At 37.4% G+C, this 20884-nt stretch overlaps 1 protein-coding gene across 1 annotated transcript in view; it reads right to left on the bottom strand.

The window, feature by feature from the left end:
- The window catches only part of GPATCH2 (G-patch domain containing 2), a 186672-nt gene that overhangs the window by 29937 nt on the left and 135851 nt on the right, over positions 1–20884 (bottom strand). The window contains exons 7-8 of the mRNA XM_024209330.1: positions 14543–14582; positions 11198–11268 (exon numbers count right to left, since the gene is read on the bottom strand). Coding sequence (XP_024065098.1) covers positions 11198–11268; positions 14543–14582 — 111 coding nt within the window. The remainder of the gene's footprint in view (positions 1–11197; positions 11269–14542; positions 14583–20884) is intronic.

The following is a 20884-nucleotide window of genomic DNA, read 5'->3' as shown; positions in this document are numbered from 1 at the left end:
TATAGGCAGATACTGTTTTATCAGAATATATATTATTAAAAGGCAACTCGGCCATTTTCATCTACCATAAAATTAAGTATTCAGTATAATGTGCCACCAATAGCAAAATTCCATGAAAAAATATATTGTAGATATCTGTAGCACAAAGTAGCCAGTTTGAAAATCAATATTTTAAAACCAAAATACCAAGAACAAGTAGGCACTATGAACAAATTGCTTACCACATGGAATTAGAAGAATTGATGCAATTTTAAATGCAAAAATAGGGTATACCATCTGTGTTTGCTTTTGTATTTATATTATCTAAATCCTAAAGTCAAAATCAAAGATAAAAAAATTAGGACAATCAAGCAATTAAAAAATTAATCGTGATTAATCGTGCTGTTAAACAATAATAGACTAACATTTATATAAATATTTTTGGATGTTTTCCACATTTTCCAATATATTGATTTCAATTACAACACAGAATACAAAGTGTACAGTGCTCACTTTATTTATTATTACAAATATTTGCACTATAAAAATAAAAAATAGTATTTTTCATTTCACTTAATACAAGTACTGTAGCGCAATCTCTATCATGAAAGTTGAACTTACAAATGTAGAGTTATGTACAAAAAATAACTGCATTCAAAAATAAAACCATGTAAAACTTTAAAGCCTACAAGTCCACTCAGTCCTACTTCTTGTTCAGCCAATCACTGAGGGTATGTCTACACTACCTGTCGGATTGGTGGGCAGCGATCGATCCAGCGGGGGTCGATTTATCATGTCTAGTCTAGACGTGATAAATCGACCCCCGAGCGCTCTCCCATCGACTCCTGTACTCCACCGCTGCAAGAGGCGCAGGCAGAGTCGACGGGGGAGCGGCAGCAGTCGACTCACCGCGGTGAAGACACCACGGTAAGTCGATCTAAGTACATCGACTTCAGCTGAAGTTGCATAACTTAGATCGATCCCTCCCCCCCAGTGTAGATCAGGCCTCAGACAAACACGTTTGTTTGCATTTGCAGGAGATAATGCTGCCTGCTTCTTGTTTACAATGTCACCTGAAAGTGAGAACAGGCATTTTCATGGCACTGTTGTAGCCGGCGTTGCAAGATATTTATGTGCCAGATGCACTAAAGATTCATATGTCCTTTCATGCTTCAACCATCATTTCAGAAGACGTGTCCATGTTGATGATGGGTTCTGCTCGATAATCATCCAAAGCAGTGCAGACCAACGCATGTTCATTTTCATCATCATGAGTCAGATGTCACCAGAAGAAGGTTGATTTTCTTTTTTAGTGGTTTGGGTTCTGTAGTTTCCGCATCAGAGTGTTGCTCTTTTAAGACTTCTGAAAGCATGCTCCACACCCTGTCCTGATCAGATTTTGGAAGGCACTTGAGATTCTTAAATCTTGGGTTGAGTGCTGCCGCTATCTTTAGAAATCTCACATTGGTACCAGGAGCGGCGCCAGGGTTTTTGCCGCCCTAGGCGGCAGCGCTCCTCCTCTGAGCATTCGGCGGCGGGGGTCCTTCCACTCCGCGTCTTCGGGGCACTTCGGCGGTGGGTCCCGGAGCGAGTGAAGGACCCGCCGCCGAATTTCCGCTGAAGATCCAGAGCGGAAGGACCCCCCGCTGCCGAATTTCCACCGAGGGCAGCAAAATGCCACCTCCCAAATCCTGCCGCCCTAGACGACCGCCTAGGGTCGCCTAGTGGAAGTGCCGGCCCTGATTGGTACCTTCTTTGCGTTTTGTCAAATCTGCAGTGCAAATATTCTTAAAACCAACAACATGCTGGGTCGTCATCCGAGGCAAATTTAATTAACGCATATTCTTTTTTTAAACAAGCCTCATCAGCATGGAAGCATGTCCTCTGGAAAGGTGGCTGAAACATGAAGGGGCATACAAATGTTTAGCACATCTGACATGTAAATACTTTGCAAAGCCGGCTACAAAAATGTCATGTGAATGTCTGTTCTCACTTTCAGTGACATTATACAATGTCTCACTGACACTGCAAATAATAAGCAGGCAGCATTATCTCCCATAAATGTAAACAAACTTGTTTCTCTTAGCGATTGGCTGCACAAGAAGTAGGACTGAGTGGACTTGTAGGCACTAAAGTTTTACATTGTTTTATTTTTGAGTGCAGTTATGTAACAAAAAAAATCTACATTTGTAAGTTGCGCTTTCATGATAAAGAGATTGCACTACGGTACTTGTATGAGGTGAATTTTTACAGTGAAAGTATTTGTAATAAAAATAATATAAAGTGAGCACCGTACACTTTGTATTCTGTGTTGTAATTGAACTAAATATATTTGAAAATGTAGAAAAACATCCAAAATATTTTATATATTTCAATTGGTATGCTATTGTTTAACAGTGCAATTAAAACTGAGATTAATCACAATTTTTTTTATTGTGATTTTTTTTTTTTATTTAATCGCGTCAGTTAATTGCGATTAATTGACAGCCCTAAAAAAAAATAATTCCTGGGTTGCAGCCTCTGGTGCTAATTTTCAGAAACTCCATATATAGTTATAAACAATTAAAAAAAGTGTACGTTACTAGTAAGATGTGCAGCCTCTTGACTAGACTCTTGCTGCTGTAATTAGGATTGTCTGTAAAATTTACCAAAAAAGTGTTTATAGCAATCTTTTTCAATTATTAATAAAAAGAAATTGGCAAAATAATTTTGTATTTACAGCTACACACTCACTTTGAAACCTGTCTGAAAAGGGCCACTCTCATTACCACTTCAAAAGTTATTTTTCCTCCCTTCGTATCCTGCTGTTAATTGAATTGTCTCGTTAGACTGACCTTACACTTGGTAAGGCAACTCACGTCTGCTTAAGTATTTATACCTGCTCCAGTATTTTCCACTCCATGCATCTGATGAAGTGGGTTCTAGCCCATGAAAGCTTATGCCCAAATACATTTGTTAATCTCTAAAGTGCCACAAGTACTCCTCGTTCTTTTTATAGAAAATTATATATATTATATAGAAATATAGAACATTCATTTCTAACTTTTACTTACGAGGATGAGAGTATACCTTCCAAGAGTTATCACATTTTTTTTTTTTTTTTTTTTTTTTTTACAAAAAACAACAAAAAACACTGTTTAGATGAAATCAGAATTCCACCCTAGATCTAGTTACTCACTTTACAAGCTCTGAAGCTTTTTCCTCAGACTTGGTTATAAGAATGACATCACCAACATAACACAGATTGCAGCATCTGCCTCTACCAGTGTGAAGACCATTACATTAACCATCAAAAGTGATGCACTTTTTTTCTTTTTATTAAATGTTAAACAGATGTGATAGTAGCATTGTTCTATGTCAAACTCCTTTCATATCAAGCCAATCTGTTCAGCATGCAACTTTAAACGTAAGAGTGACATTTGTTTTAATGGAGTATTAGCACAATTTAACTATGAATGGGAAAATATTAATATTTCTTGTCAGTGGACTATCTCATCACCACCTACAGTACTCTAACACTTGTCTTCACATTGTCTTTTTCCAGCATTTCTGAGACTTAATTCAAGTTCACCGGAATGAAGCAAGTTCACGTTCAGCAAATCCAAATGGAAAAGAAGTCCAATTCCACAGTATATGCCACAGCACCCAATCTCCAGAGACCAATGGACTTTAACTGTGAACTAAAAGTCTTTAAAAAAAATCCGTATTAGAGGTTTACTGTCCTCAGAAAGGATAATGCATTGTTTTTTCTTCTAATTAGTAATTTAAGCATATGTTCAGCATTTAACTCTAAACGTTTGCCTTTTCCCCAAGCTCTAAGACAGCTGTCCAAGACGTGAATGCCAGAAAACATTTAAATATCAACATCTGTTGAATTATGTTAATTTAGTGTAATATAATTGGGCATGAGTTGGAATTGATCAAAAGTATATGAATTAGACAAAGGCAAATCCAAACCAATATCCTGGTGCACAAACAAGTCAACAAAGAATGCTAGGAAAGAAAAATTCTGTTTTAACAAAATTAAAACAGATCATTCAAGACTATAGCTTTCCTCACAAAGAAATACCACCATTTTGTACTTTTCATCATGGGAAACTCCTGTGTCTACAATACTGGAACCTGCTGAGACAGAGGACTTGGAATGATTTGTAATGAAAAAGTCATGTTGAAAGAATGACTCTTAAAATGTCCATAAAAGGGTATTATGATGACTATGAAGGAAAACCTAACTTAATTTGTTTTTAGAAGTGAAGAATGAGAAGATATACTCTATGATCAAGAGAGTTCACTCAACTGATTTTAGATTACAGAATTCTAAACATAACATATATTATGATATTTATGTCAAGTAATTAAAAAAAGATGGATATGGTTCATATTTAAGTATCTGTGAAATGCCGTTAGCAAAGAGATTATGTTATTGAAGTAGAATGTTGTTACAGGATAATGGTCTCCTGCTGTTTCAGAAATTCCAAGGCAAACAAACCCTTTTGCTCTAACCAGGAAAAGGGATTTTGTGCCAACATTCTTAACATGAATTTCCATTACACCAAAGGTATATCTACACTTTGCGCTGGGGGTGTAATTTCCAGCTTGAGGAGACATACCCCCATTAGCTCTGAATGAGCTAGCATGCTAAAATTAGAGTGTAGGCATAGCGGCGTGAGGGGTTAGCTGTCCAAGTATGTACTTAACATCTCTGATGGGCGTGTACACGCATGTCAGTTGCACATGGTGTTGGGGCCACTGGATCTGCATTGACATGAATCCCATGGCTAGCCTCCATCCTTGTGTTTGGTGCTGGTGCAGGGCAGGCATTGAGACCCTTTCTGTGGTGTGTAGGGGATTAGCAGGAACTCCTATGTGAACATTTGCTCAAGTTTCCCAGCACAGCTCCTAGACAATGGTGAAATGGTGTTGAGGGTCTTGACTAGCCCTCTTCAGCACAAGTGAGTTTTACTCTTAGACTTTAAGGGTCAGATTTTCAAAACTGCTCAGAACCTTCCACTATTTGTGTAGATCACGGTAAAATGCTCGATATGGCTAAAGCACTAGTACTGAGGAGCTGCTTGCGGAATCCACAGTTAAAGCTCAATTGAGTTTTACACTCAAAGCAAGAATTTAACCACTTTCTTATATATAAAGAATACAGTGCATCTTCCCCCAAATGACAGCATGTTTACTTGGTAAAATCCCAGAAAATTTATTCTCTGCCCAATCACATCCATTAATTAGTTTATGAGTTACAATTAATTAAAATATGTTATTTAAAAAATTAAGCACTCAATATCAGATGATTTTTATTTCTTATTAATGGAAGAACAGAGACTGTTCAAAGTTTCCATATAGCTAAAACTTATTGAAATATTATACGTGGGCTATATTCCAAGGTTTTTAAAAAAGGGATTAAAGTTCATTTTTTACTATTATTCTTTTTAACTGAAAGTTTCTTTTACTGCAGTGCCTGACAAATAATATTCTACTACAGAGAATTCCATGAAAAACTGCTCTTTTTCAAAATGGCCACAATCTTCTATTTTTCTCAATTAGACTGAATCCTACCTGCCACAGAGAAAGTGGTAGCCATTGATAGTATACCATGCCATCATCGTCTCTGAGGGTGACACCATGAGGAAAATTGTAGTGTCTTTAAAAATCATTTTAATTTAATCTGCAACTAGAAACACTATTATGTATATGCAATAACCATACAATAATATTAATGTCACTAAAAGAAGAGTTAAGATTGTCTGAGTGCTTTAGCTATCTGTTTCTATCTTAACATACACCTTTAAGTTTAACCTTAATACTCAATTTACTGTATTTGTAGTGGATTGTATTTGAATTACTACAACATCTCTGTAATTTTTTATACTTTAATTACGTATATATATTAATCTTAACTCCAGTTTAATGTATTTTTGTTGGGAATATAAATAAATGTGTAGGATGACAACAGTGAATAATTATAGTATAAAATATACCAATTCTTAGATATATTGATATAAAGCTATGTGTTCATTTTCCTGTACAGTGTCTAAAAACAGACAGAGTTCACATCTTCTGGTACAGTAATTTCATTCCACAAAAGCCACATTAAACAATTATAGTTCTTGTAATTAACCAGTAGTCTAATGTACAGTTTTCTTATCCCAATCTATTAACAGCTGCTCAAAAAATGTAGTAATTAATGGTTTCATTTATTTTTGGCAAACCTGCAACACGACAAATAGTTTTGTATCTGCTGCAAATTAGGACTCCTTCCCAAACAACAGATGACATGGTGGGAAAAAGGGAGCAGACAGCATCCTTGCACATCTTTGTCTCTTTAGAAGATCAAATAAAGAGCAGCTGTAATTCTATTTGTCACATCTGTGTAACAAAATACAGTGATCTGTATCATCAGATGAAACTGAATGAGTTCTGTTCAAATGTAAATGGGGATTTTCTTTCTGACCTGATGGAAAGGAGGCTGAACTCAATATTTCTACATCTCAAGCAAAAATATGCTTTTCAAATCTCTGATCACATTTTGTGTAAATTTTCTCAATTTAGAACCCTCAATTTCATTATTAATTTACACAGAATTCCAAAATAAAATAAAATCACAAAAATATAATGTAGATGATGCATTATTTTTTCCAACCTATCCAAAATATTTAGAAGTCTGGACAGGACTGAGATTTGAAAGGGTTGGTGGGTTACAGAAAATCTGGAAAATGTATGCTCAATATTCTTATTAACATTTATCATGTATCATTATGTGACATTTTTCTTTCATACTATCCACCATGTCTCTTTCCCCACATTTCCCCAGCTTCCATCCTTAACAGGCTTCCCTCTTTTAGGGATGTGAAGAGACCTGTTTCAGGCTGTGCTGTTTCCTGTGGCCTTCAGGAACAGCAGATTTCCCAGAAAAGAGGAACAACAGATAGACTCAGGCCCCTGAGTGCTTGTCCCTTTTTTTTTCCCCCCTCAGGAGGTACGGATGTCAGCACTTCTACATTAGTGAGGGAAAAGAACTGAGGGCCAGGAAATGTGTTTTGTTCTTAAAAATACAGAGTTCACACAATCTCTGGGAACCAGTGATGAATGATCAAGTTATTTTATCATATCTGGAAAAGTGGCAGCAAATCTTGTCTTGTTTTTTCCTTCAGCCTCTCAATACATGTACATACCATAAATCCCATTTATAATACTATGAGCCAGAAGAAAAAAACCTGATTGAATAATTATTGCACTTTATGTGCAGATACTTTAAAAAATAATGAAGACCATTATAAATAATGAAAATTATTCTAGAAGTTTAAGTACTTTGGCTGTCTGTAATTTTGTTTTCCTAATCAATAGATTACAGCATAGACTAACTCTTCTAGGACTATGTAAGACAAAAAAACAAAAAAAGGAGATCTTAAATTTGGTAATCTGTCAATAAGAACAGCAACATTGCGTCATACAAATTATTAATCTAGCCCAGAATCCTGTCTTCTGATAGTGCTTCAGAAGGAATGGACACAACAGGGCAATTATCGAGTGATCCATCCCTTGTTGTCAAATCCCAGCTTCTGAGAGTCAGGAATTTAGGGACACCTGAAGCATGCAACCGCTTGCTTGGTCCATGATCATTTTGCCTAATAGCTATTGATGGACCTATCCTCCAAAAACTTATCTAACTTTTTTTTGAGTTATATACAGGCATTCACAACATCGTTTGGCAACAAGTTCCACAGGTTGACTATGTGTTGTGTGAAAAAGTACTTTCTTTTGTTTGTTTTAACTGCTGCCTATTAATTTCATCAAGTGACCCCTAGTTCTTGTGTTATGTGAAGGGGTAAATAACACTTCCCTATTCACTTTCTCCATACCATTCATGATTTTATAGATCCTACCATATTCCCCTTAGCTGTCTCTTTCTTAAACTGAACAGTCCCAGTCTTGCTTTGAGGCTATATTTAATGTACATCGGGTTGAAACTCATCTTCATTTTTAAATTTTAATGTTTGTTATCTCTATTATGAGCAACCCAATATACTTAAGCTCCTCCAGAAAGTATCAACACTACTGCACAGAAAAAAAGACCGTAATAGACCGATTGAGTGCTTATCCCTTCTTACTTTCCTCATACAGTTCTGGAGTAAATTATTCCACAATTCATTGATCTAGTGCAATGTAGGTCTCTAATCTTTACTTTTTTCCACATGCTGAGACAAGAACTGTGGTCACTCATCCAGAAGGTGTAAGAAAAGTCAAGGCAAACATAAAAAAGTATTAAGAGAAAATGTCTTTCAGAACACCAATAAAAAAAAAAATATTCACATGACTAGAAATAAGCCAGTGTGGAAACTACACAAAGAAATACATTTTGCAACTCCAGACTTGCAATAAGAAGAACAGATATAGCTTTAATGATTAAAAGGCGTAGGCAATAGTTTGGTTACACTTGTGGTTCGTTCTTAAAAATGTTTAAGAGACCAAATAACCAAGCTTAGCCACAGTAAAATATGAAAACGAGACAGGCATATCTTCCTTCCAGGAAACAATTCTTATCTTACACAGAAGTTGCATTTATAGTAATATAGTAGTATAGTTGTATTTATAGCTAGTAGTATTTATAGCACGATTTTACAAGTTACAAAACTTTTTAGGAGTCACTAAAATCCAACCCACCAGTTTGTAACATTTCCTTAACTTGTTGTTTTGTTCTGTACTTTTCTAATATCTGTTTTGGATACTACAGTCCAAACCAGTTAGGCCCAGAGGTACATCCCAACCTGTGCTAAGAAACATCAATCATGTATCTTGGCTTTGACAGGCTTCCTATTTTCTAATGCCAAAGCTGATTTGAGCTTTACAAAGCATTGTGGGATACTTGACATGGGTGAACAGAATTGTAGGGAGAGTATAATACATTTAGTTAACATAACTTTCCAATTTTTTATATTTATATATAATAGTAATACTGTGCACATAATACCCATTAATGTGGCATATACTATGCCCAACATACATGCATTGGCTAGCAGCTTAAAAGTCTAAAGAGTGCTAGGTAATAACAATTTTATAAACCCTCAAATGTTTACCATCTGTTGATTTTCTATTATTGTATTTAGCAATAAACCGCAAGACAAGACATTTCTATTGGTCATAGTTATAATTTGTTGTGAGCTTTCTTTAAAAGGAGATTAATCATCTGAATTATAATATCCTTACATGTCAAATGGAATCACTGAAAATGTGCAAAACAATCTTAGAGTGCTTGAGACTTTCAAGTGAGAACGAACACTTGTATTCAACAAAAGATTTAGCTGCATATGCATATAGTAACCTCAAATACAATAGCTTTACTTAGAGTTGTTTTATGATTATGCTAAAGAGTGGACCAAAACCTTTGCTGGTGTAAATTCGTCAAGTTCCATTGGTTTCAATAGAGCTTTGCTAATTTACAGCTTTTAAAAGGATCTGGCCACATTTGTAAAGATCTGAAAGATCCATTTCAAGATTCCATACACAGGAATGAGACTTCACATTTACAAGAAAGGTACAATTCGGAACTTGCCCTCTCATTAACTTTGTGCATAATATCAGCTTCATCTGAACCAATTTTTTTTTCATAAGCTTGAAAGGAAAGAAATGTCTCTCCACACAGATGGGTGAAGTCGGGAATTTTAAATGCAGCAGCAAGGTGGTGACCTCCCTTCCGGAGGGAATGGCAACTTAAAACTATGTCAAGCTGTAGGAGCTGACTGTACTGCCATGCTGGAAATCCTACCCACTCTATTTATACTGGTAACTTAACCCAATGGATTTCATCGATAAGGATAAGTTAGTGTGTGTTTGCAATGTGGTATACATGCTTGCTTTTCACATATATAGTTCTTCCATTTGTTATAACAACTTTTATAAAGGTAAAATATTAAATTGTTAAGATTTTGGATGGTGGCAGGGAAATGAGAATCAGGCCCTAAATATGCATTTATGGAGAGAATTCAGCTCAACGGAAGACAATGTTCTTTATATACTGTTGTTCTAAGCATAAATATGATTTCCGAACTATGCTTACCAGGAAATTGCTTTCAAACATCTTTAAAATAATATTTGTTTACCTTGGAAGACATTTAACAGATGAAAGAGTCTTATAAATTGTGTGAAGATGATGTATAACAGATTCTGCTTTACTGGTGGAACCAACCATTTGGAAGATGTCATCTGAGCTTGCACACAATTAAAATTAAGTATTTTCATATTTAATACTCGTATGATCAAAGTGAATATTTGGTCTCAGACTCCGGCTATTAATAACATCCACTATTTACTAACATGAAAAAAAATGGCTATATCCAAATAACTAAAGATCCTGGACATACTGTGAGGCAGAAAGTTGAAGACCACGTGCCTATTCTCCCTTAAAAGTGGGATATTACCCAAGTCTTCAACTTATTATTATTGTGTTATTGCCTTTTCAAAAGAACTTATTTGTCATCCCAAATAATACCACTACAAATTAAAATAAAAGTTCTGTGTAAATAATAGGTCTTGAATACAGCAAAGAAAACATTTATGTAATTTTCTGTTCTATAAACCAATTCTGTTACAGTGAATATTGGGGAGTGGGGGGATTATGTACTATAAATTTCAAACATATAAAAGATCTATGAACAGTCACGTACCTGGGAGATTTGATTATGATTTTTTGTCACTGTTTATTACTGCAATGCTTGACATTTTTTTTTTTTTTTTTTTGGCCAGTGACAAGATTTGTTTTCATAAAGTTTGCTAATCGGGTGTTTTTGGTTTTTTTAAACAGGAAAATAACATTTCTAACCATGCTACAAGATTGCACAAACGTTAAGCTATTTTCAATGACCTGTATTATTAAAAAAATGTATACAGTATATAAAAGGTAACACAGTAGTTGCTTGACCCTTAGAGTTATACTGCAAAGTCAGGAAACCTACTTGGTCACCCATTTTATCTAGCTGATTAATAAAATGATTATAATCAGAGTAAATAAGTTACTTTGATACAATTATCAATCCAATCCAATATACAAACGTTAACAAAAGATTAAAATTACAAAGAAGAGGCTATAAAAATGAAGTTACAGATCGAAAAAAAAGCCCATCAAGGATGGAGTCAATCACTACATAAAATTTTGGGAGACAGGAAGTGATAATTAAGTTAGTGATTTTAAAGTATATTTTCACCTTTATCTTACCTGCTAGCTGTTTTTACTGAAATATTTTTCTTGTGTCCTCTCTCAGATCGGTTATCCCGCAGGAGCTGAAGCTACACAAAAAACATTCACAATCGTGTTGGAAACAAAGCCATTTTTTATTTTTAAAAAATGTTATCCTAGCTTTGTCATCTTTTGTGTTTTTATTTTTTAACAGTAAATTAGGTATTATATATTGGATTTTAACAGTGTCACCTATGGAAAGACCATTAGAAATGTTAAAAGTTGGGGACTTCGTGCATTCTTGATAAATTCATCGTCAGTCATTACAGCATTTTAATACAATTTTGTGAAAACACATGTAGAGTTAAGGTTAGAATTACATATCCATTAATTTTAAACCCAACATTATTAGAACTTTGTAGGTATAGAAAAAACATTTGAAAGTAAAGAATTTCAGAGTTCCACAAATATTACCCTGACTCTGGACTGTGAAACATTTGAAAGCAATTTGATTTTGATTTGATTTTTAAGAATCATTAATCAATAACTTTCACCTTCAAAACTCTCTTTATTATGAAAAGGGATAGAGAAGCTCCCTTTAAAAAACTTTTCAGATTACCACTGGTATCTAAACAGTTAAGCAATATTTATAAACTCTGCTGAGACCCAAAAAGTTGAAATTTTCAGAGCAACAACAAAAGCTAAATACCCAATCTTCCTAACACTTTTAGCTATTAGCTAGCACTGGTGTCTAAAATAATGTAGGTTCTAGACCAACCTATTTTGGAAATTTCTCCCAAATAAATACAATGTGAAGACTTTTCCAAAATAAACTACTTCATTATTCAAAATCTCCAGCTGATATGATTCTCCTCAATGTTAGGGTGATGTGGAAATGACACATTTAGAAATAGCTGCAAAATAATTACACAGAAGTGCAAACTAATAGCAAAATAAACTAAAATCATATTTTGAAGGGAACCAAGCCTTCAACAAAGTGCTGAGCCGAACTGAACTGAAGATTCAGCTACACAAATGGCCATAGAGACCTAAGGCAGCACTTCACTGAAGGCAGTCAGAAAAAAATTTGGGGGACACACTTGGGGACTTCACAGTACCAATGCAGAGATGGGCAAGTGCTTCAAATAACCAGTTTTTGTTGTTGAATAGTTTACCCACTACATACTTCTATCTTTACTAGCTAATCACATAAGCTCTAATTTAATAGTGTTTACTTCAAAAAATAAATAATTAAACAGAATATTATTATACCATAACAGGTAATATCTATAGTTATACAACCTGGCCTTCCATAGGAAAATTTCTTTAAGATGCTGCGAGGGTCAATTTTTATTAGTGTTAAACTCATTTTCCTCCCTTCTTTTACAGGTTCTGAAGTGTAGACCCATCACAGATCACTAGTTTCTGTTTCATGTGATGACGTTACATTCACTATATGATTCAGCTACAGTCTGAAAACTTATTAATTTACTAGACCCCCAATGCCATCGCCAAAAGTACAAAAGCTTTCATAATAATTTTACAACCCATAAGGTGAAATTATTTTAAAAATTATAAAATCAGGTATTTTTTAAATAAAATATTTATTTATTTACCATTACAGGCGTTATTCACATTGCAGGTTTCATGCTGGATGAGATATCACCAGCATAACGGATGCTGGGACACCACTTAGCATGGACACCTGCATGGCTAGTCTGCATTTCAGAACCTTCAAAAGTAGTACTAAAGGTACAAGTTAAGTTAATTATCAAGTAATTTGAGACATTAAGGATAACAAATGAATTCTTTAAGTTTAAACTGCAACTCACTATGTGTTACTTGTTACAATCCGTAAATCTGACAACATAAAGCCAGCTGTTAAAATGCTAGTGTGTTTCTTCCACAAGAAATAAAAGTTTCAAAATGATGTGAGGTAAATATCATATAAAGTTGTCTGTGTAGCTGTTAAATGTCAGCCAGCATATCATAATATGTATTATAATACTTTCACAATTTACAGCTAAAACTGAAATTCATTTTTTTTTTCACGCTGTCAGGCTTGAGGAAGTATGTTTAGTTGAGAGACTGAGTCTGTTTTTGAGTTTGAAAGAAGGGGAAGAAAAGCAGATATGCTGATTTAACTCTGAGCTATCAAAGCTAGTGGAGTTCAGAATGGCCCTAAAAACATGATGAATTTTCTTGTATCTTACTGCGTTACTTATTGCTTTCTATGATGCTTAAAATCTATTTGCTAGAACTTAGTTGGTGTAAATCAGCATAGATCCACTGAAATCAATTGAGCTACATCAATTTGCTGCAGCTTAAGATATGACCCAATGAGTTACTCTAGAGGCTTGATGTACTACTGATGTATTCAGTTACTTTTCCTGAGTGTTTGAAAAGAACTAATTTGTTCAAGATACAAAAGGGAAAGGCTTATTTACACAAAGTTCTTGTTCTGTCAATAACTTATTGCTTTGCCATGCATATAACTAAGCATTTTTCAAAGTCTGAAAGGAAGGTCATCAGTTAAGCAACACTCCACTATTCAAATGTAAGTGTTTTCTTGTTAAATTCGATGATCTTAAGTATGAGGTAATCAACATACAACTTGTGAGATTCTGTGCAGTTTCCAGGGGAACAGGAGGGCTATGATTGCTTTAAGCTATCTCTGTGCCATCCTGAGCTGGGGCTACTCCCCTGATAAAATTTGGACAGCCCTGCACTCCTGTCTAAATTACAGCAGACACTCTGGGCTACTCAGCTGGTCATAACACTGTCTGGAATCCCCGCAGTCGTTGCGGCCCTGCCTCCACACATCCCCAGCATGCCCCCTACATTGAAGCTCATGAGCTTATGTCTGCCTTCTGCAGGTTATGCACCAGGAGAATCCTCACCTGGCAGGATTTAACACCCCCTTTATACCCATCTGACCCTTTTACCTAGAGTAACAGAGAAGAGTGGGGTGTGGATTTCATCCTACAAGTCTGCTCTTACACAGTTTTGAATTTCTTAAATACTGTGGAAAATGTCAGGTGTTCCCCATTTTATAGAAGCATTAAGACGACAGTTTCAGAGAAACACAGGCACTATTGTTAATAACAAACTGGTTATCAGGATAATATATTCTGAAATCTTAAACTGGTAATAAAACTGACCTGTGATGCTTATCTAGTATCATTTGGCATGCTAGCTTATTAACCAAAAGACCTTTTGAAATACTTAGCTGCTAAGTTTTTTAAGTAGCTTGCAAGGAAACATGGAATTAAGGCCGCTTTGCTTCTTATGTATTAAAATACTGACCCAATAGTTTTGGAGTAGAGATAGTTAAATTCCTTCAAATATATGAAGTAAACTGTTCTTGATCAAAGTGGTTCTTACCTGGCTATGTTCCTTCCTAGCCCCAGGGCTAAACCAGTGGCTGTGGGAGAAAAGGAAAAGAAGAGTTTAGCAATATAACTACATAAAGCACGTGCTGTCATATGACCAGTTTGTGCGTGCTTTTGGGTATTTTATTGTCCACCAGGAAAATATAGCCTTCGGCTATGCTTTATTTTAATGGGATATTTTATGGAACTCTCAAAGTCTGTTACAGTTTTGATAGGAATGTAAGAATGCACTCGCTCTGCAAATTTCCGCTTCTTAGGCAAACTGAGTAGCCATTAGCTTTACATTTAATTATGTTCTATTAAATTAATTTAATTCGTAAATGCTAACATTTTACATGTCTTAATCTGCATATTGAAATATATGCTATTAATAACAATTTAATGCTATCCTTATTACTGAAGTGTAAACTTTTAATTATTAGAGTTTAACAGATCTATAAGCACTGAGGGCTAACTGGTATATGTTAACATATTAGCATTTTACCAATTGAGGCTTGGATTTGAATTCTATTTTAAGTTGTAAATGGACATAAATTTGGTGGTCTCATGGCTCAAAACTGTCACGTAACTTGGCATTACTGACAATCTTTTACTTTACAGAGGCAAAACACTAGAATAGTAGGAGGGCTGCAGGTCATGAATGAAATATAGGATGAGCTAGCACAGTGACTTCCCACACTGTATCCACTGGGGGTTTTAAACTGGCTTTTATGTTCACCAAGATCTGAAACAGGCTGCAGGCCTCCAAATGTGACTACAGTGGCATTACACTGGGATTTAACAGCTGCTGTTGGGGGCAAATCTCAGATCTAGGAAAAAGAAAAAAAAAGAAGAAGAGCACCTGGAACTACACCCCCCCTTTCCCTGCCTCAATATATTGCCCCTTGATCTTGGGGGAAGGGCAACTGTGATAAATGAAGCGGGGTCGGGGGTGGGGGGAGGAAGCTCCCTTGCCAGCCAGCTAGCTATAAAGTCCCTCTTGGTGGCTGCTTGCTTTACCTGTAAAGGGTTAAAAAGTCCCCCAGGTAAAGAAAAGGGAGTGGGCACCTGACCAAAAGAGCCAATGGGAAGGCTAGAACTTTTTAAAATTGTGAAAAAAGCTTTCCCTTTGTGTTCTGTGTTGTTCTCCAGAGAGAGGGGAACAGAGCAAAGTCAGGGCTATGACTATGCTGTATAAAGCTTTTTGCCAGGTATGGGAATCATCCGATTATACTTAGAACTACCCAAATATGTCAGTAGATTAGGAAATGTCTAGAAAGATGCAATTAGATTTATTTCTTTTATTTTCTGTGGACTCCTCTGTGCTAACCCCAGATGCTTGTTTGTTTGTTTGTTTGTAACCTTTAAGCTGGACCCCCAAGAAAGCTATTTTGGGTGCTTAATTTTTAGAATTGCTCTTTTAAAATCTAGCAAAAACCTAAGTTCCAGATGTATTTTCTTTTTGTTTTTAATAAAATTTACCTTTTTTAAAAACAGGATTAGATTTTTGGTGTCCTAAGAGGTTTGTGCACATGTTGTTAAATTAGCTGGTGGCAACAGCTAATTTCCTTTGTTTTCTTTCTCAGCTCTTCCCCGGAGGGAGAGATGGGGGTGAAAGGACTTGAGGGTACCCCACAGGAAGGAATTCCCAAGTGCGCCTTCCTGGGATCTGAAAAAGGGGTTTGCATTTGGGTGGTGGCAGCGTTTACCAAGCCAAGGTCAGAGAAAAGCTGTAACCTTGGGAGTTTAATACAAGCCTGGAGTGGCAAGTATTAATTTTTAAAATCCTTGCGGGCCCTCACCTTCTGCACTCGAAGTGCCAGAGTGGGGAATCAGCCTTGACAGAAACATAGTTCAATGCATTAAAATAATACATAGAAACACCACCACACTCTTTGTAAATGTGGTTGTACTGTTCTAGCTGCGAATGGCAATATTGTATAACCAAAAAGAGTGTGTTTTCAAAATGAACCCTTGAAGTACTCAATGGAAAAGTTCCTCAGGCCATGTTTACTTAAAAACTCCTATTTTTGAACATCTCCATCACCATGCTCAGATTTCTCACATTGCTGCAGTTACTAAGTAATGACAGGCCATGGATTCTCCCGCCAGAAGCTACAGAGGACACAAGAAGATTCTTGAAGACTCAAGTCAGTCTATCAGTGGAAGCAGCAGTGTAGGAATCTGTAGAAGGTATTCAGTCATGTTACCAGATATTGGGTGTTGAATCAAACATATTTCTAAAATGTAAACTGTGTCTTCACAGAATTAAATGGATCACTAACTGAAAAACAATACTAGTTATTTCTAACCCTGTTTATGGGCCGCTAAACAGTGAATAATTTAATGTCTTGTCCACTCTGATTTCTAAAAGGGTTAATTTAAATATAGTTTAACAGTATAACAGTTTTAAATTGAACTCTCTCCAAACCCAGGTAGAGCAACCTCAGAACCCCTCTAAATACAGTTCGGTTAATGGATTTGCAGGAAAAGTAGTGTCCCTGGAAATTTTTGTATGGTCTTCAAATGCCCTGTTGGTTTGACACTCTGAAAGTACTGAATATGCTGCATACTGTGGGATTGCTTGGGAAGACTGAGTGTTCTGCAGTAAACCCTGAAAGCTTGTACCATAGCATCTAGCACAATGGGCCCTGATCATGACTAGCTCATAGACTCATAGATTTTAAGGTCAGAAGGGACCATTGTGATCATCTAGTCTGACCTCCTGCCCATTGCAGGCCACAGAACTTAACCCACCCTGTAATAGACCTGTAACCTCTGGCTGAATTATTGAAGTCCTCAAATCATGGTTTAAAGACTTCAAGTTACAGAGAATCCACCATTTACATTAGTTTAAACCTGCAAGTGACCCATGACTCATGCTGCAGAGGAAGGTGAAAAAACCTCCAGGGTGTCTGCCAATCTGACCGGGGGGGAAAATTCCTTCCTGTCCTCAAATATGGTGATCAAGTGGCCATTGTAATATAAATCAATAATACCCCAGCTACTTTTTCTACTTTTATAGTGGAGAGAAAAAAAAAGCAAGGAACTGGAAAGTGAGAGACTGAATTTGCACTCATACATAGAACAGGTGGAGGGGAGGGTATGTGAAAAGAGAGAGAGAGAATGCACGCATGCGTGAGTTAACATAATAGAAGAAAGGTCAAAGCCTTCTCAGCCCAAGCTGTGCAGGAGTCCATGAATACAAGTTACTTCTATTAATAAATAGCAAAAATCAACAGTGAGGCCCCATATTTAGAGGTAAAAAACCCCTTTCCTGCTAGCATAACTATCAGGAACTGTTGTGTTTACCCAAACACTAAGAGGAGGTTACTTATCTGTAACTGGAGGTTCTTTGTGATATGTGGTCCCTATCTGTATTTCACTGTGGGGTTACACATGTGCACTGTGTGCCCAGAGCCGGAGAATTTGAAAATAGTGTCTGTTGGTCCATGCCTGAACTCTGGCTCACCTCATGCCTCTGAACGAGGGGATAAAGGGTGGGATGGACCAACTACTTGATAAGATTCGAAGCAGAGGGGAAGGAGGGCAGGTAGTGGAATATAGATTGGGACCACACATTTCAAAGTACCTCCAGTTACAGATAAGTAACCACCTCTTCTTCGAGTGATGGTCCATATTGTATTCCACTATTAGTGATTGGCAAGCAATACCTAAGTAGGAGAAGGGTGTGAGGATATAGGCAGTAGGGCTGAGTGGAGTACCACCGTCCCAAAAAGGCATCAGCAAAAGAGTCCTGCACTAGAGCATAATGTCTTGCAAATATGTGAATGAAGCCTCACATGGCCACTTTACATATGTCCAGGAGGGGTACCTCCTGACAAGATGCCATAATTGTTGCTTCACTCTAGTGGAATGAGCTCTTACCTCATTGTGGGAACTGCAGGGTGTGATTTGAAAGCTGACAGCAGAGGAGAATGCAGCTAGAGATCCATTTGGAGATTCTCTGGATGGAGATGACGTGCCCTCTGACTCTTTCTGTTATAGCAACAAACAGTCTCAGGGATTTGTTTTCTGTAGGTAGAAACCCAAGGCTCACTGAACATCAAGAGAGTGGAGTCTTCGTTCCTCTGTGGAAGTGTGTGATTTTGGGAAGAACACAGGAAAGTGAATGGACTGGGTTAAGATGAAATTCCAAAACTACTTTGGGGTGAATTTGGGGTGTAGACATAAAGAAACCTAATCCTTATGGAATATAGTGTATAGAAGATATGACGGCACTTCAATTTCACCAACCCTTCTCACTGAGGTAATGGCTACAAGAGAAGTGACCTTCGCTGAAATGAGAGACATGGAGCAAGTAGCTAAAGGCTGAAAGGAAGGAGGGGGTCTTGTGAGTACTGAGAGAATAAGGTTCAGGGCTCACAGGGGAACAGGGTTCTGAGTAGGTGGGAAGGTTCTTATTAGGCCTTTACAGAATCTGTTGATCAGTGGATGTGTGAAGACAGAGTAGCCGTGAGAATGTAGATGGTATGTGCTGATCGCCATGAAGTGGACTCGCAAGGAGCTGATAGACAAACCTGGTGTTTTCAGAAATAGGATATAGTCCAAGATGAGAGGAATATCTGTAATCTCTGGGAGAACACCTCCTTGTTGTGCCCAAAAAGAGAAGCACTTCCATTTAGCTAGGTAACATTTTCTAGTAGAGTCCTTTCTACTATTAGAGAGAATGTCTCATACAACTTTGGAGCATGAATGTTCTAAGGATGATGCCCACCCAAATACCAAGCCCTGAGAAGTGGAGTGGATGTGGATCGGGGTGCCTGATCTTGCCATTCCACTGGGTCAGGAGCTTGGGGAACGTTAGAAGAATGATTGGTGGTCGTGATGACATGCATAGGAGGTTAGGAAACCAGAACTGTCTGGCCAGAAGGGGGCAATCAGGATGAATCTTGCTTTGTCCTGCCAGATTTTGCACAATACTCATGTTGCACAGAACTCATATTGCAGGAGCAGGAGCGAAGGGAAGGCACAGTTGAACTGATAAGACCAAGTAAGAAGCAGAGCAACACCCTGAGAGTGGTGACCTAGTTCTCCTCTGGAGCAATATGTGGTGCATTTCCTGTTTGCTTGAGAAGCAAACGATCCCTTGTTGGGGTTCCCCATAGATTAAAAATATTGCGCATTACTGAGTGAGGGAGCTCCCACTCTTGTTCAACTATTTAATGGCCTTCTGAGGGAATCTGTAAGCACATTTTGCTTCACTGGAAGGTAGGTTGCAGATAAGTTGATTTGACTGCTGATACACCAATTCCAGAGACTGACTACTTCTGCGCAGAGGAAGGGGAATCTTGCTCCTCCCCTGCTTATTGATGTCAAAGATCGTCGTAATGTTATCTGACATTATAAGGACATGGTGAGCACAGAAGAAAGGACCTGCATGCCTTCTGTACTGCTTGCAACTCCAGAATATTGATGTGCATCCTGGCCTCTCAAGTCATCGAGGTTCCTTGTGCTGTGTGGCTGTTCATGGGAGCTCCCCAACCTAAGAGGGATGCATCCATAATAATGGTCCTGTTCAGAGAGGAAGGGAGAAAAGGGATACCCATACTTGATGAGAATTTGTCCACCACAGCAGGGAAGACAGTATCTTGGCCGGAACTGTCACCATGAGGTTCATGGAATGATGGCTTGGGGAGTATACCGACTGCAGCCAAGTTTGAAGGCAACAAAGATGGAGTCTTGCTAATGTGACGACGTAGGTGCATGAGGCCACGTAAGCCAGGAGAGAGACAAACATGTTTTGAGCGATAATTGAGGGTTGCTTGTGATGTGAACTATGATTTTGTTCATGGTCTGGAACCTGTCCTTGGACAGGTATGCTCTTGTGTGGATAGAATTTAAGGTTGCTTTGCTGAAATCCAGAGATTGTGTGGGTGTGAGAACAGACTTTTCCATGTTTATGCTGACTCCCAGTGAAGAGAGAAGGTGCAGCATAATAGAAGTTGATGCATAAGCTTCCTGGCAGAACTTGGCAACAAGAAGACAATTGTGGAGGTAGGGGAAGATATTGAGAGCATGACATCGGATGTGGACCGCTACTATCGAAAATATCTTGGTAAAGACTCCAGGGGCAGTCACTATTCTGAAGGGGAATACTCTGTGCTAAAAATGGTCAGAGCCTACTATGAATCTGAGAAACTGTCTGTACATGAAAGTAAGCATCCTTCATATCTAGAGCCATGAACCACATGCCCTTTTCTAAAGATGGAATTATCTCTACCAACACAACCGTGACCTTGATGGTATAATGGGATCTCCCTAATGATGCATGAAGCCATGACTCCCTGTGCATGATGAAGGGAGAAGCCATAGCTCTAGAAGAGGTATAAGC

The sequence above is a fragment of the Terrapene carolina genome, unplaced genomic scaffold (assembly GCF_002925995.2).
Source record: "Terrapene carolina triunguis isolate 2854851 unplaced genomic scaffold, T_m_triunguis-2.0 Scaffold262, whole genome shotgun sequence".
Classification (NCBI taxonomy): Eukaryota; Metazoa; Chordata; order Testudines; family Emydidae; genus Terrapene; species Terrapene triunguis.
The sequence above is the reverse complement of the archived record's forward strand: the minus strand, read 5'-3'. Positions and strand labels throughout refer to the sequence as shown.